At 44.4% G+C, this 25,693-nt stretch overlaps 1 protein-coding gene and 1 long non-coding RNA gene across 4 annotated transcripts in view; one reads left to right on the top strand and one right to left on the bottom strand.

Moving 5' to 3' along the window:
* Positions 1-21,083, bottom strand: part of LOC124021132 — a 38,962-nt gene extending 17,879 nt beyond the window's left edge. The window contains exon 1 of one of the 2 annotated variants that reach the window (XR_006836205.1): positions 20,952-21,083. This is a non-coding gene — a long non-coding RNA (uncharacterized LOC124021132). Of the gene's footprint in view, positions 1-3,230; positions 3,289-20,951 lie in introns of those variants that run through there. The other variant, XR_006836206.1, reaches the window with a different exon arrangement.
* Positions 19,951-25,693, top strand: part of LOC124021111 (rho GTPase-activating protein 40-like) — a 39,732-nt gene continuing 33,989 nt past the window's right edge. The window contains exon 1 of one of the 2 annotated variants that reach the window (XM_046336466.1): positions 19,951-20,102. Coding sequence is in view for 1 of the 2 variants with exons in the window: in XM_046336455.1 (XP_046192411.1) it covers positions 20,505-20,542 (38 nt within the window). In the remaining variant the exon portion in view is untranslated. Of the gene's footprint in view, positions 20,103-20,414; positions 20,543-25,693 lie in introns of those variants that run through there. The other variant, XM_046336455.1, reaches the window with a different exon arrangement.

Genomic DNA, 25,693 nt, shown 5'->3' with positions numbered 1-25,693 from the left:
AACGACTTAATGCGCGTCAGGCTCGTTGGGCGCTGTATTTCGCTCATTTCGAGTTCGTTATTTCTTATCGTCCTGGCTCTAGGAACACCAAGCCTGATGCTTTATCCCGTCTCTTCAGTTCTTCAGTAGCCTCCACCGACCCCGAGGGGAGATTCCCTGAGGGGCGTGTTGTCGGGTTGACTGTCTGGGGAATTGAGAGGCAGGTAAAGCAAGCACTCACTCACACTCCGTCTCCGTGCGCTTGTCCTAGGAACCTTCTTTTCGTTCCCGTTCCTACTCGTCTGGCCGTTCTTCAGTGGGCTCATTCTGCCAAGTTAGCCGGCCACCTCGGCGTTCGGGGTACACTTGCTTCTATTCGCCAGCGTTTTTGGTGGCCCACTCAGGAGCGTGACACGCGTCGTTTCGTGGCTGCTTGTTCGGACTGCGCGCAGACTAAGTCCGGTAACTCTCTTCCTGCTTCTGCTCCTGGCCTTGCTGTGTCTAAGTCTGTCCCCAAACACCGCATCTCTCCTGGTCCTGGTCCTGCTCCTGTACTTGCTGTGTCTCAGTCTGTCCTCAGCCACCGCCTCTCTCCTGTTCCTGGTCTTAGCCTTGCTGTGTCTCAGTCTGTCCCAAGTTGTTACTCTCCTGGCCTGTTTGGTCCTGATTGCTCAAACTCTTACAGTTCTCTACCCGTGTCTCATTTTTATAATAATAATTGCACTAAGATTCCCTCTTCATCGTTTCCCGTTACGTTCACACCTGTCCCCTATTTTGCCCTCTGATTAAGTCTCTATTTCTCTCTCTGTTTCTGCTTCTGTCCTTGTCGGATTCTTGTTTGCTGATTCTTTGTTCCGTCCTGTTGTATTCTGCCTCGTCATCAGATACTGCATGTGAGCAGGTGTCTCTATCCGCTACGGCCCGCGCCTACCCGAAGGGACCTGCAGTCTGTTGCCGCTAGCCCTGCAACTCTCCTCAACAACTAGAAGGGGGACTCTCCTGTTAAACTAGAGGATTTGTGTTTTCCCTGTTTGGACTTCCCCTGTAATGATTGAGGATTTATGTTTTCCCTGTTTGGACATTAAAAGACTCTGTTTCTGTTATATCGCTTTTGGGTCCTCACTCACCTGCATAACATTCCCTGCCTGTACCTTAGCCGATTGGATTTCACGTTATCAACCTATTGCCTGATCCCGGATGACGTTACTAGCCTTTTCCCTGCCTGTACTGTTGACTTTTTGGAACCCTGTGTATGACCTTCTGCCTGCCCCTGGACCCAGCTACCTGCCGCCTCCTGTGGTCTTTTACAAATAAACACCTGCTGCACCCTGCACTTGAAATCAGCTCTCTGTCTCCCATCGAGGTCATTACAAACCCAGCCAGGTACAAATTGGAGGAGGGACACAACAAATAAATTGCTTTGCATGTGTTACCACAATCAACCAGCATGTCAAAAATTATCTCTGCTCAGAGTGCCTTGGAAATCATTTTTGCAGAGAGAGAAGCTACCGTGGAAGGAACTTCTTCCACTTTGGAAGATGAAGAATTCTCTGAATATGAGGATCATGTCTGACAGTTCCTGCTTCCTTCAGAGTCTGACAGTGAGTTGGAAGAAGAGGATGAGATTTACCCTTAGCCAGCCCCAGGACCAGCCCGTCAGCAGCCAGCCCCAGGACCAGCCCATTAGCAACCAGCTCATCAGCAGCCTGCAAGAGGAGAAATATGGATGTCAAAAAATTGTGAAATTGAATAGTCTTCTTGCCGAAGGAATGAGACTACATAGCTACCAATGTGATAAGGATGCAACCAGGACCGACGCAGATGGCAGTTACTCATGTGCAGGACATAAAGTCTTCTTTTGAACTGTTCATCCGAGACACCAACCAGAAAATCATTCTGGACTGCACTAATTTGGAGGGAAGGTGTGTTTTTGGAGAGCGATGGGGTTCTTTGGAGTTCTTATCCTTGCTGATGTTTTCAGGTCCAATGAGGAATCCACAGAATCCTTGTGGGATGCAGAAACTGGCAGAAGAACTCCTTCCATGCAACAATGTCTCTGGAAAACGTCCACATTATTTCCAGGATTATCCGCTTCGATAACCGAGACACCAGACCAGCTCGGCGGCAGAGAGACAAGCTAGCTGCAATCAGGTCAGTGTGGGACATGTGGGTGGACCGTCTTCCCCAGTTTTACAACCCTGGGCCCAACAGTACTGTTGATGAGCAGCTTATGCTATTTAGGGGCCACTGCCCCGTCAGGCAGTACATACCGTCTAAACCCGCAAAATATTGAATCAAGATCTGGGCCTGCCTGTGATGCTGCTTCATCATATGCGTGGAATTTGCAAGTGTATACGGGGAAGCCAGATGGAGGAGCCCCTGAGAAGAACCAAGGGATGCAGGTTGTCCTGGAAGTGACACAGGGACTCCGTGGCCACAACATCATTCAATAACTTTTTTACTTTGCGCAGCTGGGACAGGAGCTCCTCAAGAGGAAGCTGACGATGGTACTTACAGTACGAAAAAACAAGCCAGAGCTCCCACCTCAGCTGTTGAATACACAGAACAGGCCTATGAATTTCTCTAAGTTTGTGTTCACGGCCGACATGTCCCTAGGGTCCTACGTGTCAAATAAAGACTAAAATGTGGTACTCATGAGTACGCTGCATAGGGATGGGAGAATCTGTGGCCAGGAACATCAAAAATCAGAAATCGTAATAGATAACAATGCCACAAAAGGACGGGTAGACAATTTAGACAAGCCGGTGACTGGCTACATCTGCAAAAGAGATACCCTACATTGGCCACTTGTGATATTCTTCAACATCTTGGACATCTCGGCGTATAACGCGTTTGTCATCTGGATGGCATTGAACCCAGATTGGAATAGAGGGAAGCTCCAGAGGAGATGGCTCTTTCTCAAGGAGCTGGGCAAGGCATTGGTAAGACCACAAATCCAGAGGAGGCAACATGCCCCAAGAACCCCAGCTTCTGAAGCCATCGTGAGGAGGATTTAGGAGGAGGATGCTGGTGCCCCATCAGGACCAACAACTCCAATACCTGTGTGTGTGTGTGTGTGTGTGTGTGTGTGTGTGTGTGTGTGTGTGTGTGTGTGTGTGTGTGTGTGTGTGTGTGTGTGTGTGTGTGTGTGTGTGTGTGTGTGTGTGTGTGTGTGTGTGTGTGTGTGTGTGTGTGTGTGTGTGTGTGTGTGTGTGTGTGTGTGTGTGTGTGTGTGTGTGTGTCTGACTCACCTACCTTGGCTGTAACTATATATGTGAGTGAGTTGTTAGTAAAATTCCCGAACTAAGTGTTTTCATCATTCTGGTTTGCAGCCGGTAGCAACAACAAGAAGCACTGCGATGTGTGTGGACCTAAGAAGGACAGAAAGACACAGTACACATGCATCAAGTGCAAGAAATACATTTGCAACACACACACACAGCAAAACTGTCATGTTTTGTCTTATATTGTCTTGTCATTTTGCTTTTCCTTCTGTTCGTTTTCCCCCTGCTGGTCTTTTTAGGTTCGTTCCCCTTTTTCTCTCTCCCTTCCTCTCTCTTTTCTCTCTATCGTTCCGTTCCTGCTCCCAGCTGTTCCTATTCCCCTAATCAATCATTTAGTCTTCCCACACCTGTTCCCTATCTTTTCCCCTGATTAGAGTCCCTATTTCTCCCCTTGTTTTCCGTTTCTGTCCTGTCGGATCCTTGTCTATTGTTCACCGTGCTGTGTCTTTGTTTCGCCCTGTCGTGTCGTGTTTCCCTCAGATGCTGCGTGGTGAGCAGGTGTCTGAGTCTGCTACGGTCAAGTGCCTTCCCGAGGCAACCTGCAGTTTATTATCGAGTCTCCAGTCAGTTCTCGTGATTACGAGTGAAATTGTTTTTATGCTTTATTTACCGCTCCGTTTTGTCTAGGAGTATTGCTATTTCCTTAAACTGGATTAAAGACTCTGTTTTCGCCAAGTCGCTTTTGGGTCCTCATTCACCTGCATAACAAAAACTCTGTCCCTCAGTTGGTGTGATCATTTAGTGTGGTGTGATTACATGTGATCGAGCAGAGGTAAATAGCAAATGTGAACCATGTGTGCTGTCTATATTACTTGTAATTGATATAAGTCACCATCTAAGTATTAAGTATTTTTACGTAAACTTATGGCCTTATTGTTTTAAAAACTCAATAATGTTGTGGGTCCATCAGACCCGCCGTGCACATTGGGTGAATAACAAAAACATGAAAACCACGCAAGGGTTAACACTAAGGGAATCTTGATTCAAACTATTTTGTCACAGCCAGACCACAAAGCACCAGTATGACATTAAATTCTAGCAAAGACACATGCGCAACCGTATCAGCATTTGTCTGAGAAACAAGAGGCCTGAACAAGCATTGTGTGTAATTTTAGTAGAAGGGGGCCAGTGAGATTTTTGTATTGAAAGTGGCGAGAATCTGTCTCCTCACCACGCGCTCTCACCACTGGTGTCCCCCAGGGCTCTGTTCTAGGCCCTCTCCTATTCTCGCTATACACCAAGTCACTTGGCTCTGTCATAACCTCACATGGTCTCTCCTATCATTGCTATGCAGACGACACACAATTAATCTTCTCCTTTCCCCCTTCTGATGACCAGGTGGCGAATCGCATCTCTGCATGTCTGGCAGACATATCAGTGTGGATGACGGATCACCACCTCAAGCTGAACCTCGGCAAGACGGAGCTGCTCTTCCTCCCGGGGAAGGACTGCCCGTTCCATGATCTCGCCATCACGGTTGACAACTCCATTGTGTCCTCCTCCCAGACCGCTAAGAACCTTGGCGTGATCCTGGACAACACCCTGTCGTTCTCAACTAACATCAAGGCGGTGGCCCGTTCCTGTAGGTTCATGCTCTACAACATCCGCAGAGTATGACCCTGCCTCACACAGGAAGCGGCGCAGGTCCTAATCCAGGCACTTGCCATCTCCCGTCTCGATTACTGCAACTCGCTGTTGGCTGGGCTCCCTGCCTGTGCCATTAAACCCCTACAACTCATCCAGAACGCCGCAGCCCGTCTGGTGTTCAACCTTCCCAAGTTCTCTCACGTCACCCCGCTCCTCCGCTCTCTCCACTGGCTTCCAGTTGAAGCTCGCATCTGCTACAAGACCATGGTGCTTGCCTACGGAGCTGTGAGGGGAACGGCACCTCAGTACCTACAGGCTCTGATCAGGCCCTACACCCAAACAAGGGCACTGCGTTCATCCACCTCTGGCCTGCTCGCCTCCCTACCACTGAGGAAGTACAGTTCCCGCTCAGCCCAGTCAAAACTGTTCGCTGCTCTGGCCCCCCCAATGGTGGAACAAACTCCCTCACGACGCCAGGACAGCGGAGTCAATCACCACCTTCCGGAGACACCTGAAACCCCACCTCTTTAAGGAATACCTAGGATAGGATAAGTAATCCTTCTCACCCCCCCCCCTTTAAGATTTAGATGCACTATTGTAAAGTGACTGTTCCACTGGATGTCATAAGGTGAATGCACCAATTTGTAAGTCGCTCTGGATAAGAGCGTCTGCTAAATGACTTAAATGTAAATGTAAATATAGCTCCACCCAGTGGTGAAATTAGGTAAGTACAATTTTTCAATACTGTGTGGATGGAAAAAGTGAATTAATCATTTTAAAGGAATACACAGATAAGCACTGACAGACAGTGAACATGCTAATCCACTATCCAACTGGCCACCAATAAAAAAAATGCTGCCCATATATTTATAAATCAGATAACATAATGCTTTACGGATTAGTACTGGTACAATACATAATCTAGTCCACAGGGTGGTGCTGGTGGCGCTTTACTAAAGTCGGATGGAGCTGGGCTGCAACAAAAGCCTTCACACTCCACGTCCCTAAAGGACCAGAGTTACCCAGAGCAAATACTGTAGTAGGGCTTCCCTTTGCCATCTTCGTTTGTTTGCACTTTTCACTATAGCTTTCAGATTCCAATAGTTCTGATCAGGAACTAAGGGGACAGCATTGCAATGCTGCTTTAGTGGTTACATCCACATGACAAATGGTGCGTGTAACACAAGCAACCCAGCTACATACGCTGTTGTTGAGATGTGTTTATGTCATGCTAGGTTATCTATTAAGGAATCCTTATTAGCTCTGAGAGCACAGCCTACACATCACCCTTCTAATGGGTGTTAATGATGTCGTCAGGCAGCTTCATATTACAACATGCTTATGTTTAGAACGCAGCTTGTAACGCCTTTACATGTAGGTTGTACTCTCTGTCTGTACTCAGCTGAGGTGATTATTCTAATATCAATTTCCCAATGTTTTGTTTGATGAGTAAAATCAAGCAAAATCAAAACGAATATTTTCATCACAGGCTGTTTCTGTAACCCAATGGATCTATTTGAATTATTTTGAGAAGGAAATCAATTTAGCAGGAAATGAGCAAATATAGGCCTACACATAGAAATAGAATGTGCGTCCCCATTCAAGTAAATCGTGGCATAATGGGTGGATTGGCAGCCAGTTTGAGTGTACCCATAGGAGCAAAGCAGGATGTAAAAGCAGGAAGTGTACCCATCAATCTGTGCTGTGATTTCATGAGTCAACTTTACTGACATGACACAAAATACATTCCATTGCATGAGCCACATCAGTTAACATCATTTGAATGAACAGTCCTCATTACCATGGAAATGATTATTATTATCATAATACCAGGCAGCCATTGCGAGTGTCCCCATAGATGCGGTAAAGGAGTCAATGGAAGTTTATCTGTCACATTTGTCATGATTTATGTATTGTAACAGGCCCACAATGTGGTTACTTGAGTCTGATTTGGATATATTTGGCGGTTTTCGCTGCATAACATTTAGAAGTTGTCCCTTTTCAGGTTTAGAAGAAGTGACTGTTAAATTCTAACTCCCGATCGTACAAGGTGGTTAGCATAGCTAGCACACAGACATGTGGTGGTCAGTCATTTTTAACTCTAATTCAGTTGATTGGTGATGATATGAACATGTGTTGGGGTTGACATCCATAAAAGCATTATACTCAGATTTGTACCTCGACATATACACATATAAACAATAGCCTAAATGCAGGCTAATTTTGCTGGCGGGCAATGAGGAGATTCGGGATCTTTACCCCATGCCCTTTCCCCCACCCATCTCCATGGCAACTCCATTGTTTGGTCGAGTTTGATTTACCACATCTATGAGTTTACCAGTCAAATTGCCACAGTTAAATTCCCCGTTCTATTCATTATTTTTCTATGTGCCTACACCTCTACCACCCATCCCTCCCTCCACCACCCTGACCCCAGACTCAACATGCCACTCTTAGATCAGGGTTAATCTCTGCTCAGGATATTACTACAGTATAAATGAATAGTGGGAGAGGAGAGCTGGCTAAAAATAGCAGGAGATTTGGTCCGGCTTCAACAGCAGCCATTGTTCGTTACTTTACATAATACCCACTGAAGTGAACCCTTATTGTGCTAACCCCAAGTAACACCATAAACCATCTAATCTAACCGAACACATCTGTATGTGTCCATAATGTTCACTTGCATACATCCAGTAAATATAGTTTATGACATGTGTTCAGTAAATATAGTTATATGCAATAATAAGTCGTCACATTTTATTTACAGTATTCTCTTATATTGTAGGCCTGAGGCTATCTAAAGATGTGTCCACAGAAATAGAAGCAATGTTTCTATGACTGGTCAGTGATTCTATTTCTATAGCTGTGTCGCTTGTTGATGACACTTTAGTAGGCTCGTGTCACAAGACTGACTCCTTCATGTGCGTGTAAAATGGGATAGACACTGTAGATAGGCAAACACAGATGCCCACTGGACCTTTACCAAGTAAAGGCTTACGGTCTTAGTAAGCCATGCAGCATAATGCACACGTCAGCAGACAAGCCAAATGAGGCCTGAACCTGAGTTTCCAAAGCAAACAAACATTCACAGTTTCAGTTGGAGACAAACCCAGTGACGCAGGCAAGATCTTTCACAGAGAGTCTACTCTGCAATGAAAATATAACTACGCAGACTATTAATAATCTTAGTTTGATAAAGAAATTGTAAGTAAGACAGATCTAAAAGACTGTATATAACTGTTTAACTGTGTAAAAACATTTGGTTAAAGACAACAGGGGCTCTATTTGAACAAACATATAAGGCAATGGTAAACCTAAGCATTAGCCATAGAGCTATAGGTCTAGGAGTGTGCCAGAAATATTTTTTATATTTTCACAACAGGAATTATGAGCGCAATAGCTGGCGGTGGCATGAAAGGGCTGGGTGTCACGCCCTGACCTTAGTTGTCTATGTTTTCTGTATTATTTTGGTCAGGTCAGGGTGTGACGAGGGTGAGTATGTGTGTTTTCAGCTTGTCTAGGGTTTTTGTATATCTATGGGTTTTTTGTATGTTTAGGTAAATGTAGGTCTATGGTGGCCTGAATTGGTTCCCAATCAGAGGCAGCTGTTTATCGTTGGCTCTGATTGGGGATCCTATTTAGGTTGCCATTTTGGTTTTGTGGGTTATATTGTCTATGTCTAGTCACCTGGGTCAGCACTTGTTGTTATAGCTTCAAGTTCGTTTTTGTTATTTTGTTAGTTTGTTTAGTGTTCTTCGTTTCATTAAATAAGAATGTATTCATATAATAATAATATATGCCATTTAGCAGACGCTTTTATCCAAAGCGACTTACAGTCATGTGTGCATACATTCTACATATGGGTGGTCCCGGGGATCGAACCCACTTCCCTGGCGTTACAAGCGCCATGCTCTACCAACTGAGCTACCAACTGAGCTACAGAAGAACCATATCACGCTGCGCCTTGGTCTCATCAATACGACGAATGTGACACTGGGTTTTGATGAATAAACAAGTTGTAGGTGTGAAAAGGGCTTGGCCACTCACTTATGAAACGCCGTTTGGGTTTTTGCGTGTCAAAAAAGATACCCGTCAAATAACACTATTTGACGCGTCAAATAACACTATTCTATTATAGAATGTTGTGTGTGCTGAATTTGCACATGCAAGCCAAGCACCACCAACCACTACGTTGGTAATAAGACATTATTTGTTCGACCGAATGGGAAAACATCTGTGTGAGCATTTGAATTAGAAATAAGAGTAGGATCAAACGAGCAGGATATATATTTTTTGCAAATATCTTTGATACAGATGTTATTAGAAACTTCTGTGGTAGGTAGCTAGCTTTAGCATGGTACCGTCCTAGCTAGCACCAATGCAACCAGCCTGAAAACAATGACCAGAAACTGCAGTAATTTCCAATATTCTTAGCAATGATTTAGGAATCCATGTGAGTATTAGCTAGGGAGCCACATGTTGTTCTCCTATTAAAATCGAACTTCAGTTCATGCAAATAACTGGCTTGCAGGCTACCAGGGTTGGGGAGTAACGGATTACATATAATCTGTTGCATCTATGGGATTACAAAAACCGGTAACTGTAATCATTACATAATACAATGAAAAATATTGTAATCAGATTACAGATACTTTTGAAAAACTAGATGATTACTTTGAGGATTACTTTTAAATTCAGAAAGGATGTTTGAGAAAAAAATCTTTGATACTTCTGTTTTCTCAACGACATTCAAATCAACATTGAAAAGAGCAGGAATAGGCTTTTGTAGGCTACAGTCCAAGCTATGTCTTCTAATGGTGCGACTGTAGTCGGCATCCAAAGATTATCCAACTTGAATAAACACTTGGCGGTAAGGATGACAGCAGTGGTGTAGTCTACGGTGACACGGATGTCACTTATTATTGGTATCTACATAACGCATTGATGTGAACCATACTGTTGCTCTCTCATTTAGTTATTGGCACCGTAAGGATTGTGGTTGTTGTGAATGGCTATTCACAAATCTAAATGTATATTTGAATTCAATAAGTTTTGGCTGCTTTGTTTTTGAAACCAGTGGACAGCCAGAGAAAATGTGCTCATGTAACAGCTGCATAGTGCAGATCACAGCCTATGGAATAAAAGTAGGGCTTTTATTACTCAATCTAATTCATGCTGATGAGAAAATACACCCATAGGCCAAATGGACACGTGCTCAAAGTCGCACACTTCTGTAGTTGCCTCATCACTTTTTGGATTTAGAAATTATATATATTATTGTAAAGGTTGCAAGTTCGAATCCCCGAGCTGACAAGGTACAAATCTGTCGTTCTGCCCCTGAACAGGCAGTTAACCCACTGTTCCTAGGCCGTCATTGAAAATAAGAATTTGTTCTTAACTGACTTGCCTAGTAAAATAAAGGTAAAATAAATTTAAAAAAAAGATAATTTAATTGTATTATTATATGTAGTAGAAAGCGATGGGTTAGAAGAAGCCTACATAACCAACCCATAAAGTCAAATCGAACATCCATGTGTGGCCAGCTATGTAAACTTTAACAATGATCTATCCTGCATGTCTTTCCATTGGTAACATTTTTGCCTTCTTCTAATGCCTCTTAAGGGGAAAGTAATCTAGAAGACACTGAATGTAATCAGATTGTTACTGAGTTTGGGCAATCCAAAAGTTATGTTACCGATTACAGTGTTGGACAGGTAACTATGTATGTAATGGATAACATTTAGAAAGTAACCTACCCAACCCTGCCAGCTACTTAACCCTGTTGCCCAAAGCTAACGTTACGGTGGGGAGATCAAGTATTTGATACACTGACGATTTTGCAGGTTTTCCTACTTACAAAGCATGTAGAGGTCTGTCATTTTTATCATAGGTACACTTCAACTGTGAGAGACGGAATCTAAAACACAAAACACATTTCCTGTAGTTCTTGACCAGGTTTGCACACACTGCAGTAGGGATCTTTGGCCCACTCCTCCATACAGACCTTCTCCAGATCCTTCAGGTTTCGGGGCTGTCTCTGGGCAATACAGACTTTCAGCTCCCTCCAAAGATTTTCTATTGGGTTCAGGTCTGGAGACTGGCTAGGCCACTTCAGGATCTTGAGATGCTTCTTACGGAGCCACTCCTTAGTTGCCCTGGCTGTGTGTTTCGGGTCATTGTCATGCTGGAGAACCCAGCCACGACCCATCTTCAATGCTCTTACTGAGGGAAGGAGGTTGTTGGCCAAGATCTCGCGATACATGGCCCCATCCATCCTACCCTCAATACGGTGCAGTCGTCCTGTCCCCTTTGCAGAAAAGCATCCCCAAAGAATGATGTTTCCACCTCCATGCTTCACGGTTGGGATGGTGTTCTTGGGGTTGTACTCATCCTTCTTCTTCCTCCAAACACAGCGAGTGGAGTTTAGACCAAAAAGCTTTATATTTCTCATCAGACCACATGACCTTCTCCCATTCCTCCTCCTCATCCAGATGGTCATTGGCAAACTTCAGACGGGCCTGGACATGCGCTGGCATGAGCAGGGGGACCTTGCGTGCGCTGCAGGATTTTAATCCATGATGGCGTTGTGTGTTACTAATGGTTTTCTTTGAGACTGTGGTCCCAGCTCTCTTCAGGTCATTGACCAGGTCCTGCCATGTAGTTCTGGCCTGATCCCTCACCTTCCTCATGATCATTGATGCTCCACGAGGTGAGATCTTGCATGGAGCCCCAGACAGAGGGTGATTGACCATCATCTTGAACTTCTTCCATTTTCTTATAATTGCGCCAACAGTTGTTGCCTTCTCACCAAGCTGCTTGCCTATTGTCCTGTAGCCCATCCCAGCCTTGTGCAGGTCTACAATTTTATCCCTGATGTCCTTCTACAGCTCTCTGGTCTTGGCCATTGTGGAGAGGTTGTAGTCTGTTTGATTGAGTGTGTGGACAGGTGTCTTTTATACAGGTAATGAGTTCAAATAGGTGCAGTTAACCTCTTGCTCCTACCTGACACGCAGGCGTCCCATCTAGACATCTGGAAATGCAAATGCACTACGCTAAAATATTATCTGATAGCATGTAACACCCCAAAAGACCCGCAGGGGACGTAAACAAAATAATTAGCATAGTCGGCGCTACACAAAACGCACAAATAAAATATAAAACATTCATTACCTTTGACCATCTTCTTTGTTGGCACTCCTAGATGTCCCATAAACATCACTATTGGGTCTTTTTTCCGATTAAATCGGTCCATATATAGCCTAGATATCGATCTATGAAGACTGTGTGATCAACGAAAAAAATAATGTTTTATAACGTAACGTCATTTATTTAAATTAAAAAAGTCGATGATAAACTTTCACAAAACACTTCGAAATACTTTTGTAATGCAACTTTAGGTATTAGTAAACGTTAATAAGCGATCAAATTGATCACGAGGCGATGTATATTCTATAGCTGTACGTCTGGAAATAATGTCCGGGTAAATCTCAACCAAAATATCCGGTCAGAGACCGGAAGAACTGCGCTGCCTTGTGTCTGTTTGACCAAGAAACAAATCGTAGGCAAATGACCTGACTGTTGACATCGTGTGGAAGCTGTAGGTAATTGCAACCTCGGCCCCATTTAATGTGGATCACGTTTAACAATGGGTTGAAGTGGCGCATGGATATATTTTCCCATTTTCAGTGATCAGATTTTCCTGCACTTTTCGATGAAACGCACGTTCTGTTATAGTCACAGCCGTGATTTAACCAGTTTTATAAACGTCTGAGTGTTTTCTATCCACACATACTAATCATATGCATATACTATATTCCTGGCATGAGTAGCAGGGCGCTGAAATGTTGCGCGATTTTTAACAGAATGTTCGAAAAAGTAGGGGGTAGGAGTAACAGGTTAATACAGGTAATGAGTGGAGAACAGGAGGGTTTCTTAAAGAAAAACTAACAGGTCTGTGAGAGCCGGAATTCTTACTGGTTGGTAGGTGATCAAATACTTATGTCATGCAATAAAATGCCAATTAATTACTTAAAAATCATACAATGTGATTTTCAGGATTTTTGTTTTAGATTCCGTCTCTCACAGTTGAAGTGATAAAAATTACAGATCTCTACATGCTTTGTAAGTAGGAAAACCTGCAAAATTGGCAGTGTATCAAATACTTGTTCTCCCCACTGTATAAGCAGCCAGCTATCTTCAGTGAGACTTCACTGTACCAGGTTATGTGAAGGTAGCCACAATAAGGTTGAACAGGCTAGTAATAGGGATTGCAACAGTTTTGGAGGATAATTTTAGAAAGAGAGGGTCCAGATTGTATAGCCCAGCAGATTTGTAGGTATCCAGATTTTGCAGCTCTTTCAGAACATTAGCTGTATGGATTTGGGTGAAGGAGAAGCAAGGGGGGGCTGCTTCTTTGTTCTGTGGAGAGAATCACTGAGGATAGGGGAGAATGAACATCTACCTCTCAGCATATCATCTATGATTTGTCCTCTTTGAATAAACCTATTTTTTCTCCCCATGATTTGCTTTGAGGTCTGTGTTATTGTCTTCAACATCAAAACCAAAACGATTTCAATTCAACTTTAAAACAACAACACTATTTCTAAATAGTATGGGGTCAGAAGCATGATATCATAAATCGCTAATCTCATTCCATGGCACTGTGTGCAAATATAGGGCCAAATAAAATAAAATCGAATTTTATTTGTCACATGTGCCGAATATAATGAATACAATGGAATGCTAACTTACAAGCCCTCAACCAACAATGCAGATCAAGAAATATAGTTAAGAAAATATTTACTAAATTAACTAAAGTTAAAAGTTAAATAAAAAGTAACACAATAAAATTACGTAACATTAACGAGGCTATATACAGGGGGTACCGGAACCAAGTCAATGTGTGAGGGTACAGGATAGTCGAGGTAAGGTAGGGGTAAGATAATAAATAGCAAGTAGCAGCAGTGTAAAAACAAAAAAGTTAGGGTGGCCATTTGATAAATTGTTCAGCAGTCTCATAGCTTGGGGGTAGAAGCTGTTAAGGAGCCTTTTGGGCCTAGACTTGGCACTCCGTTACCACTTGCCGTGCGTTAGCACAGACAACAGTCTATGACTTGGAAAACTGGAGTCTTTGACAATTTTTTGGTCCGTCCTAGTATATAGGTTGTGGATGGCAGGAAGCTTGGGCCCAGTGATGTATTGGGCCACATGCACTACCCTCTGTAGTACCTTACTATCGGATGCCAAGTAGTTGCCATACCAGGTGGTGATGGAATCGGTCAGGATCCTCTCAGTGGTGCACCTGTAGAACTTTTGGAGTATATGGGGACACATGCCAAATCTTTTCAGTGTCCTGAGGGGGAAAAGGTGTTTGTCGTGCCCTCTTCACGACAGTCTTGGTGTGTTTGAACCATGACAGTTTGTTGGTGATGCGGACACCAAAGAACTTGAAACGTTCGACCCGTTTCACTACAGCTCCGTCGATGTTAATGGGGGCCTGTTTTTTTCCTGTAGTCCACAATCATCTCCTTTGTCTTGCTCACATTGAGGGAGAGGTTGTTGTCTTGGCACCACACGGCCAGGTCTCTTACCTCCTCCCTATAGGCTGTCTCATTGTTTCCGGTGATCAGGCCAACCACTGTTGTGTTGTCAGCAAACTTAATGATGGTGATGGAGTCGTACTTGACCATGCAGTCATGGGTGAATAGGGAGTACAGGAGGGGACACAGCACACACCCCTGAGGGGCCCCGGTGTTAAGGATCAGTGTGGCAGATCCATCAGGAAGTCCAGGATCCAGTTGCAGAGGGAGGTGTTTAGATCGAGGGTCCTTAGCTTAGTGATGAGCTTTGTGGGCACTATGGTGTTGAACGCTGAGCTGTAGTCAATGAACAGCATTCTCACATAGGTGTTCCTTTTGTCCAGGTGGGAAAGGGCAGTGTGGAGAAATCGAGATTGCACTCCATTTACGATTGTATCATCTGTGAATCTGTTGAGGCGGTATGCAAATTAGAGTGGGTCTAGGGTTTCCGGGATGATGGTGTTGATGTGCTTGAAACGGGGGTATTATGGACTCGGTCAGGGAGAGGTTGAAAATGTCAGTGAAGACACTTGCCAGTTGATTCGTGCATGCTCTGAGTACACAGCCTGGTAATCCATCTGGCACTGCGGCCTTGTGAATGTTGACCTGTTAAAAGGTCTAACTCGCATCGGCTATGGAGAGCGTGATCAGACAGTCGTCCGGAACAGCTGGTGCTCTCATGCATGCTTCAGTGTTGCTTGACTCGAAGCGAGCATAGAAGGCATTTCGCTTGTCTGGTAGGCCTCATCACTGGGCAGCTCGTGGTTGGGTTTCCCTTTATAGTCCGTAATAGTTTGAAAGCCCTGCCACATTCGACGAGCTTCAGAGCCGGTATAGTAGGATTAAATTTTAGTACTGTATTGACGCTTTGCCTGTTTGATGGTTTGTCTGAGGGGATAGTGGGATTTCTCATAAGCGTCCGGATTAGTGTCCCACTCCTTGAAAGCCGCAGCTCTAGCCTTTAGCCGGGTGCGGATGTTGCCTGTAATCCATGGCTTTTGGTTGGGATATGTACAGTTGAAGTTGGAAGTTTACATAAACTTAGGTTGGAGTTATTAAAACTTGTTTTTCAACCAATCCACACATTTCTTGTTAACAAACTATAGTTTGGCATGTCTGTTAGGACATCTACTTTGTGCATGACACAAATCATTTTTCCAACAATTGTTTACAGACAGATTATTTCACTTATAATTCACTATCGCAACTCCAGTGGGTTAGACGTTTACATACATGAAGTTGACAGTGCCTTAAAACAGCTTGGACAATTCCAGAATGATGTCATGGCTTTAGAAGCTTCTGATTGGCTAATTGACATCATTTGAGTCATTTGGAGATGTACCTGTTAATATATTTCAAGGTCTACCTTCAAACTCAGTGCCTCTTTGCTTGACATCATGGGAAGATCAAAAGAAGAAGAAAAAAAATGAAAATAATCAGCCAAAACCTATAAAAAAATATAGACCTCCACAAGTCTGGTTCATCCTTGGGAGCAATTTCCAAACGCCTGAAGGTAACACGTTCATCTGTACAAACAATATAATGCAAGTATAAACACCATGGGACCACGCAGCCATCATACTGCTCAGGAAGGAGACGTGTTCTGTGTCCAAGAGATGAACGCACTTTGGTGCCGAAAAGTGAAAATCAATCCCATAACAACAGCAAAGGACCTTGTGAAGATGCAAAAAAAACAAATAGAAATGTTTGGTCATAATGACCATCATTATGTTTGGAGGAAAAAGGGGGAGGCTTGCAAATCGAAGAACACCATTACAACCGTGAAGCATGGGGGTGGCACTATCATGTTGTGGGGGTGCTTTGCTACAGGAGGTACTGGTGCACTTCACTAAATAGATGGCATAATGAGGCAGGAAAATAATGTGGATGTATTGAAGCAACATCTCAAGACGTCAGTCAGAAAGTTAAAGCTTGGTCGCAAATGGGTCTTCTAAATGGACAATGACCCCAAGCACACTCCCGAAGTTATGGCAAAATGGCTTAAGGACAACAAAGTCATGGTATTGGAGTGGTCATCACAAAGCCCTGACCTCAATCCGATAGACAATTTGTGTGCAGAACTGAAAAAGTGTGTCTGAGCAAGGAGGAACGGGCCAAAATTCTCCCAACTTATTGTGGGAAGCTTGTGGAAGCCTACCCAAAATGTTTGACCCAAGTGAAGCAATTTAAAGGCAATGCTACCAAATACTAATTGAGTGTATGTAAACTTCTGACTCACTGGGAATGTGATGACAGAAATTAAAGCTGAAATAAATCATTCTACTAATATTCTGATATTTCACATTCTTAAAATGAAGTGGTGATCCTAACTGACCAAGACAGGGAATTTTTACAAGGATTAAATGTCAGGAATTGTGAAAAACAGAGTTTAAATGTATTTGGCTAACTTCTTATGGCTTCGATATGACAACAGCCAGTGAAAGTGCAAGAGTGCCAGTGTAACAGTATAACTTTGGACCGTCCCCTCGCCCATACCCGGGCGTGAACCAGGGACCCTCTGCACACATCAACAACAGTCACCCTCGAAGCATCGTTACCCATCGCTCCACAAAAGCCGCGGCCCTTGCAGAGCAAGGGGAACTACTACTTCAAGGTCTCAGAGCAAGTGACGTAACCGATTGAAACGCTATTTAGCGCGCACCGCTAACTAAGCTCTCACAGACCTGTAACTTCTTCTTTAAGAGGCTCCTCTGTCCTCCACTCGTTACCTGTATTAATGGCACCTGTTTGAACTTGTTATCAGTATAAAAGACACCTGTCCACAACCTCAAACAGTCACACTCCAAACTCCTATGGTCAAGACCAAAGAACTGTCAAAGGACACCAGAAACAAAATTGTAGACCTGCACCAGGCTGGGAAGACTGAATCTGCAATAGGTAAGCAGCTTGGTTTGAAGAAATCAATTGTGGGAGCAATTATTAGGAAATGGAAGACATACAAGACCACTGATAATCTCCCTCGATCTGGGGCTCCACGCAAGATCTCATCCCGTGGGGTCAAAATGATCACAAGAACGGTGAGCAAAAATCCCAGAACCACACAGGACCTAGTGAATGACCTGCAGAGAGCTGGGACCAAAGTAACAAAGCCTACCACCAGTAACACACTACTCTGCCAGGGACTCAAATCCTGACGTGTGCCAGATGTGTCCCCCTGCTTAAGTCAGTACATGTCCTGGCCCGTCTGAAGTTAGCTAGAGAGCATTTGGATGATCCAGAAGAAGATTGGGAGAATGTCATATGGTCAGATGAAACCAAAATATAACTTTTTGGTACAAACTCAACTCGTCGTGTTTGGAGGACAAAGAATGCTGAGTTGCATCCAAAGAACACCATACCTACTGTGAAGCATGGGGGTGGAAACATCATGCTTTGGGGCTGTTTTTCTGCAAAGGGACCAGGACGACTGATCCGTGTTAAGGAAAGAATGAATGGGGCCATGTATCTTGAGATTTTGAGTGAAAACCTCCTTCCATCAGCAAGGGCATTGAAGATGAAACGTGGCTGGGTCTTTCAGCATGACAATGATCCCAAACACACCGCCCGGGCAACGAAGGAGTGGCTTCGTAAGAAGCATTTCAAGGTCCTGGAGTGGCCTAGCCAGTCTCCAGATCTCAACCACATAGAAAATCTTTGGAGGGAGTTGAAAGTCTGTGTTGCCCAGCAACAGCCCCAAGACATCACTGCTCTAGAGGAGATCTGCATGGAGGAATGGGCCAAAATACCAGCAACAGTGTGTGAAAACCTTGTGAAGACTTACAGAAAACGTTTGACCTCTGTCATTGCCAACAAAGGGATATAACAAAGTATTGAGATACACTTTTATTATTGACCAAATACTTATTTTCCACCATAATTTGCAAACAAATTCATAAAAAATCCTACAATGTGATTTTCTGGATTTTCTTTCTCATTTTGTCTGTCATAGTTGAAGTGTACCTATGATGAAAATTACTGGCCTCTCTCATCTTTTTAAGTGGGAGAACTTGCACAATTGGTGGCTGACTAAATACTTTTTTGCCCCACTGTATGTGAATTGTGAATAATGAAATAGCATGATGCCAAAAACCAAATTCTTCAAAGCACTCTCAGTATTAAAACCCCTTGATTCATAGGCTACTTGGCTAATGGCCGAGATAATAAGACGAACCTATGCAATGCTGATAAACCAGCCTTGATTAAGGGAAGGGTAGGTTGTGCTTTGTTTTGAATTGAAAAAAAAAAGGCACATCTCTCTTCCATGGGCACTGTGCATCATGGCTGGTTAGGCTGCGCTTCCACTATCCAAATCCATGCCATAATCAACTGCTGTCCTATAAGACCAGCTGTTTTTTGTGTAACTTCCCATTAGTGCTGCATCAAATTGTTACTTTTGCGCTTGTTTTACCTCAAATATTGCCACCCCTCCCACCTTAGCGCAAGCGAGCTGATGAGACCAATATATTTTCGAACCTGGCGTTAGGGCTGGAAAATGCCAGTGTGCAGGTTTTTACATGACAAAATTGGCACTTGTGCCTCAGCGTCAGCTGAAAATAGAGCCCTGGGATTGATCAGATCTTCTGGAGTCAGTGATTTTCATTTTCAATGTGTTATCAGAATACCTCTTTAAATTCCTTCTTATAGGATACTCTAGCATCCATTTTAGGTAGGCCTACCCCATCTGCAGAATTCCTGCCATACTCACTGTATCCATGGAAACTATGATCAGTGCGTGGGAGGAGAGACTTACCCAGAGTGTGTGGCCTAGCCTTCATCTGGTGTGTGTATGTGTGTGTGTGTGTGTGTGGGGGGGGGTGATGGAACAATGGCAGGAAGACAGTTGGTTTGTTTTACTGGCCTCAGTGCTCACATACAACACGAGGTCTGACTGACTGAAGTGTCTGCAGAGAAATCAAGAGGGAAATGAAAACAAAAACAGGATGCTGGAAAGAATTCTATCTGTCCAGTTGAAAAAGATAGATTATTCTATAGGCCAACTGTACGGTGTTCAGAGTTACTGTTCAGAGTTATATAGCACATCTGTTTTGTGTTGTATATGACCTTCAGATAATGGTACTTTTGAATTAATAAAAGTGTATTTATGATATATAAAAAATTACATTGCATGATTTTATTATATTCTATGGTACAGTAGTATGCTACCCTCACAACAACAATGACATAGTATTGTAATCAATATTTCAAAATCAAATAGTTATTCTATAGCCTATTAATATATGAATATGTTTACAACGAATCGATGTCATATTGCTTTACTTTGAGTTGAGATATGAAATGATCTTAGACCTGATAGGCTGCACCACTCTTGAGTATTTCATGATTCTTATTTTTTTTTAAAGTAATTTCCATGGAATGCACAACCATAGCTGAAGAAATGCACAGAGAGGCAATCCTCCAGCAATCCTCAACGCTACAACACATTGGAAGAGGGGGGTTGTTTTTCACCCATACTGTAACTGTAGTGATGACATCGCAAGCAAGGTTGAGTAGGATAACGTGCATGGCAGCAGCCCCATACCATCTGTTACGTTCTACAGCATCATTTCGTTGCTGTCAGATCCTGTCACTTCGCCATTACCGACATACACTACCCATATTAACCAGAGACCGAGTCGGAACTTCACACAGGAGGTTTGAATGTTTCTTTAAAAAGGTAAGAATGATTCAGCCTAGCCTATTTATTAGCCTATGTCTTAATTCCTCTTCATTCCAATAGTTTATCACTTCATAATTTCACAGCATGTTTTTAAGCGACGTGCATTCATTTTAGAGTTCAAATGTGCATTTTGCAGTTGTGTTTCTGTAATCCTGTGTATTGTCGTGCAAAGGGTTGCAGGTTGCTAGGGTGTTGAGACCTGTTGCTATGGGCGCATCATGCTCAAGTGCCTGTAGTATAGGCTGCTACACACTGCAGCAAACGTGTTTGACTGTTACACTGCCATTCCATAAGCACTGCTGTGTCTACTGCTAGCTAGCATGAGGACGAAAAGGCAGTTTTCCGGGAAAACTGGCACTATGTCAATCTTCTCAATGTATCAGTGTGGATAAGGGTCAAATGTGGAGTACAGTGGCAGATCGCATCCCTGCAATGAGGTATGTTTCCCGACCCATATCACGCACCAGCCCCACGGTGTCTTGATGTAACCGTGACTGTATTCAGACCCCAGTGCAGCTCAGTGTAAACAAGTGTAGCGGTAGGGTCGGTATCTTCTGGTGAATCTGTTGAATCAGCCTTTGTTAAAGCCTATATGCCTATTGTAAGGGTAGCCGGAGGGCTCGGTTTTTAATCATATTTAACAGGAAACAAGCAATTCATGAAGGAAAATAAAGAGTTCCAAATATATTGGTCACTAGCATCATCTCATCTCTCGTTTCGTGATGGGCACATGGACACATGTAGCCTACATGGAGTTTTTTTTATTTTTACACACGTTCAAAACGGGAGCTGGCTCAAATAATGTATGCATACGTAACACATAAATTAAAAGGGATGTCCACTCACTGTTTTGCCGCACCCAAACTTGATATTTTAATGAAGCTATCTCAAAAGGAGATAGAGATATCCCAATTCCTGTGATAGTTTTTAATGTTTCTAGTGTTGTTGATCCGGTCATCTGCTCAGTGGACAGGAAGATTCCCTGGTGACACTTTCTCACTCCTCTCTCTCTCTCTCGCTCTCTCTGATTGGATTGAAGAGGTCAGCTACCTCAAACCCTGATCGGATCAACCTCAGGCCCTTCTGGCCTTTCAGGATCTCTTGCACACCTGGGGATCATGATCTGAATTATAGTAGGCTACAATCCCATAGGCTACATTATGTTGTCACTCTCACAATTCAAGTTACACACTTGGGGGTGCCCAACATCTACTGGGGATGGTCAAACTTTTTTAATCAACCTACATTGATATTTCAATTATTTTAGGGGAGACCTGATTTGTTATGGGGGTGCCTATGATGTAAGGCTTCCTCTATGATCCCTGAAGAAAATATCACATGCTCCACCTGCACTGAACAAATTCCACATTGTGTGTGAGTGATGAAGACCATTGTAATGCAGGGCAGTGGGTCTACTATACCTCTAATTACAGGTAGTCTATGGGTAGTGACAGTGGTGCGGTGTAATCCACTTGGCTCCATATAGCGTGAAGGGCGGGGAAGGGAGGGATAGTTTACAAGAAGGGCTTTCATTGCTCGTTGTCGTAAACTCCAGCCAGATTATCTGACCAACAGGGAGGGAGAGTGGTTGGGTTGGGAGGAACGGCATGGCATAGACAGCAGGTGTTTACAATGGGACAGTGTTACTGTGTGTGATGCTTTGCTGCAGAATGTGTATGTCAGACATGTGTGGTTGGTTATATATTGTATTAATGTCAGGACAGGGATTGGGAGAGGATCTGATCATCTCAAGAGAACACACTAATACACTACACCCAGGAAACTAAAGATGTGGGGTTGAAGCTACAGGTCTAAGACGCAAGGAAACTGATCACCATAGGTGAACCAGTTAAAGCATTTACAACCAGGAAATGAGTAGAGCACGACCGGTATGTTTTTTTTTTGGGGGGGGGGGGTCCGATACTGATTCCGATTTTTGAGGGGGACAACATTTACAGATACAGATATACAGCTGGGAAATGGAAAACGTGGCACGGACTTCTGAACTGGATAATAGACTACATACAGGATATGACACGTAGTTGGTTGACGCTATGGTTCTGTCTGATGCTGAGCAATTATCTGATAGGCATTATCTGATAGGCATGTTAGGCATCGTCTGGCATTGTGTCACATGTGAGTAAGGGCCAAAAGGACAGTTTGAAACCAAAATAAACTCATAAAGGCCATTCCTTTTTCACCTGTGGGAGATGAATGTTACGTTTGGCATATTCTGGAATTTAGTTTACTGTACCAGTTATGATGTAATATTATGGCCCTAAATGTGTTGGATATGTTTTAAAGAATACACAGGAATCTCTCTATCTTGTGGAGGCAGGCTGGCAGGCAGCTCAATGTCACCAGGGAACATTGGTGCTGAACCAAAGTGTTTGATGTCAGCCCAGATATTTTATTTTCAGATTGTCAGCTTTCCAGCACGGTTCCAGCCACCTGGCGTGGCTTGGTTCAACTCGGTTCAGTTTGGCTCAATTCAGTAGTGTGAAAAGGTCAAGTGTTTACCTCTGAGCCAGAGTGTGCCATGTGGTGCCTCCTCGGCTGAGTGTCATGGCTTCTACAGATTAGCATCATCTACTCATCACCATCAGGGCCTGGACGAATACACTGCTGCTTTTAAATCCTTTCAGAGAGAGACAAACACATCTCTCTCCTCACTAGCCCTGGCCTGTCACTGACCCTTAGAGGTGAGGTGGGGTGTGAGGTCTTACCAAGCCAGGGGGCCAAGAGAAGATCAGATGGGCAGGGTGCAAAGCTCAACCAGATCTGTCTCCCTCGCTCAGATCACTGTCACATGCCAGGGTCACCGCGGTCAGGTCACCAAGCAACACAAGGCACTCATCATGTTCTGCTCTTCCATGGCTTAGCCTAGCTGTTACGGGCTTCTTCCTGGGAAGGAGAGGCGGACCAAAACGCAGCATGGTTATTTATAAACATCTTTAATAAAGATGATAACTTGAACAATGTATAATACAAAATAAGAAAACCTGGAAAACCGAAACAGCCCTATCTGGTGCAACAAACACAAAGGCAGGAACAATCACCCACAAAACCCAACACCAAACAGGCTACCTAAATATGGTTCCCAATCAGAGACTATGACTAACACCTGCCTCTGATTGAGAACCATATCAGGCCAAACACAGAAACAGACAAACTAGACACACAACATAGAATGCCCACTCAGATCACACCCTGACCAACCAAAACATAGAAACATACAAAGCAAACTATGGTCAGGGTGTGACAGTACACCCCCCCCCCCCCCCCGCCCCCCGGCTGACTGGCGGCTCTGGCGGATTCTGGCTGACTGGCGTCTCTGGCGGATCCTGGCTAACTGGCGGTACTGGAGGATCCTGGCAGACTGGCGGCACTGGCGGATCCTGGCAGACTGGCGGCACTGGCGGATGCTGGCAGCCTGGAGGCACTGGCGGATGCTGGCAGACTGGAGGCACTGGCGGATCCTGGCAGACTGGCGGCACTGGCGGCTCTGGTGGCTCCTTGCAGACTGGCAGCACTGGCGGCTCCTTGCAGACTGGCGGCACTGGCGGCTCCTTGCAGACTGGCGGCACTGGCGGCTCCTTGCAGACTGGCGGCACTGGCGGCTCCTTGCAGACTGGCGGCACTGGCGGCTCCTTGCAGACTGGCGGCACTGCGGCTCCTTGCAGACTGGCAGCACTGGCGGCTCCTTGCAGACTGGCGGCACTGGCGGCTCCTTGCAGACTGGCGGCTCTGACGGTTCCTTGCAGACTGGTCACCTCCCTGACCAAGGCCCTTCTACCCCGATTGCGCAGTTTGGCTGGGCGGCCAGCTCTAGGAAGAGTCTTGGTGGATCCTAACTTAAGAATGATGGAGGCCACTGTGTTCTTGGGGACCTTCAATGCTGGAGACATTCATTCCAAAAGAGAATGCTGCACGGGGTGGTAGGGTAGTGGTTAAAGCGTTGGACTAGTAACCAGAAGGTTGCAAGTTCAAACCCCTGAGCTGACAAGGTACAAATCTAGCGTTCTGCCCCTGAACAGGCAGTTAACCCACTGTTCCTAGGCCTTCATTGAAAATAAGAATTTGTTCTTAACTGACTTGCCTGGTTAAATAAAAACTTTTCTTTTTTTTTCAAAAGAGAACCACTGGCATGATGTCAGCTGGTCCTTTTGTGGCAGGGCTGAAATGCAGTGGAAATGTTTTTTTTGGGGGGGGGAGTCAATTCATTTGCATGGCAAAGAGGGACTTTTCAATTAATTGCAATTCATCTGATCACTCTTGATAACATTCTGGAGTATATGCAAATTGCCATAATACAAACTGAGGCAGCAGACTTTGTGAAAATTAACATTCTCAAAACTTTTGGCCACAACTGTAATTGCTAAAATATACTTAAGTATCAAAAGGAAATTAGTTAAAATTCCTTATATTAAAGCAAACCAGACGGCACCATTTTCTTTTTTTAAATTTATTTACGGATAGCCAGGGGCTCGCTGCAACACTCGGACATCATTTGCAAATGAAGCATGTGTTTAGAATATTGGCCTGTTGGAAACTACAACTCCCTACTAAACTCAGCAAAAAAAGAAACGTCCTCTCACTGTAAACTGCGTTTATTTTCAGCAAACTTAACATGTGTAAATATTTGTATCGGCATCAGATTCAACAAATGAGACACAAACTGAACAAGTTCCACAGACATGTGACTAACAGAAATGGAATGTGCCCCTGAACAAAAGGGGAGGGTCAAAATAACAGTCAGTATCTGGTGTGGCCACCAGCTGCATGAAGTGCTGCAGTGCATCTCCTCATGGACTGCACCAGATTTGCTAGTTCTTGCTGTGAGATGTTACCCCACTCTTCCACCAAGGCACCTGCAAGTTCCCGAACATTTCTGGGGGGAATGGCCCTAGCCCTCACGCTCCGATCCAACAGGTCCCAGACGTGCCCAATGGGATTGAGATCTGGACTCTTCGCTGGCCATGGCAGAACACTGACATTCCTGTCTTGCAAGAAATCACGCACAGAACGAAATCACGCACAGGAAATCATGCCTCCTCATGCCAGGATGAGCCTGCAGGAGGGTACCACATGAGGGAGGAGGATGTCTTCCCTGGTTATGCACAGTGTTGTGATTGCCTGCAATGACAACAAGCTCAGTCCGATGATGCTGTGGCACACCGACCCAGACCATGACCACCCTCCACCTCCGAATCAATCCCTCTCCAAGAGTACAGGCCTTGGTGTAACGCTCATTCCTTCAACGATAAACGCGAATCTGACCATCACCACTGGTGAGACAAAACCGCGTCTCGTCAATGAAGAGCACTTTTTGTCAGTCCTGTCTGGTCCAGTGACGGTGGGTTTGTGCCCATAGGCGACACTGTTGCCGGTGATGTCTGGTGAAGACCTGCCTTACAACAGGCATACAAGCCCTCAGTCCAGCCTCTCTCAGCCTATTGCAGACAGTCTGAGCACTGGTGGAGGGATTGTGCGTTCCTGGTGTAACTCGGGCAGTAGTTGTTGCCATCCTGTACCTGTCCCGCAGGTGAGATGTTCGGATGTACCAATCCTGTGCAGGTGTTGTTACA

The sequence above is a fragment of the Oncorhynchus gorbuscha genome, linkage group LG03 (genome assembly GCF_021184085.1).
Source record: "Oncorhynchus gorbuscha isolate QuinsamMale2020 ecotype Even-year linkage group LG03, OgorEven_v1.0, whole genome shotgun sequence".
NCBI classification, from domain to species: domain Eukaryota; kingdom Metazoa; phylum Chordata; class Actinopteri; order Salmoniformes; family Salmonidae; genus Oncorhynchus; species Oncorhynchus gorbuscha.
Note: the sequence above shows the minus strand (reverse complement) of the source record. Positions and strands in the feature narration are given on the sequence as shown.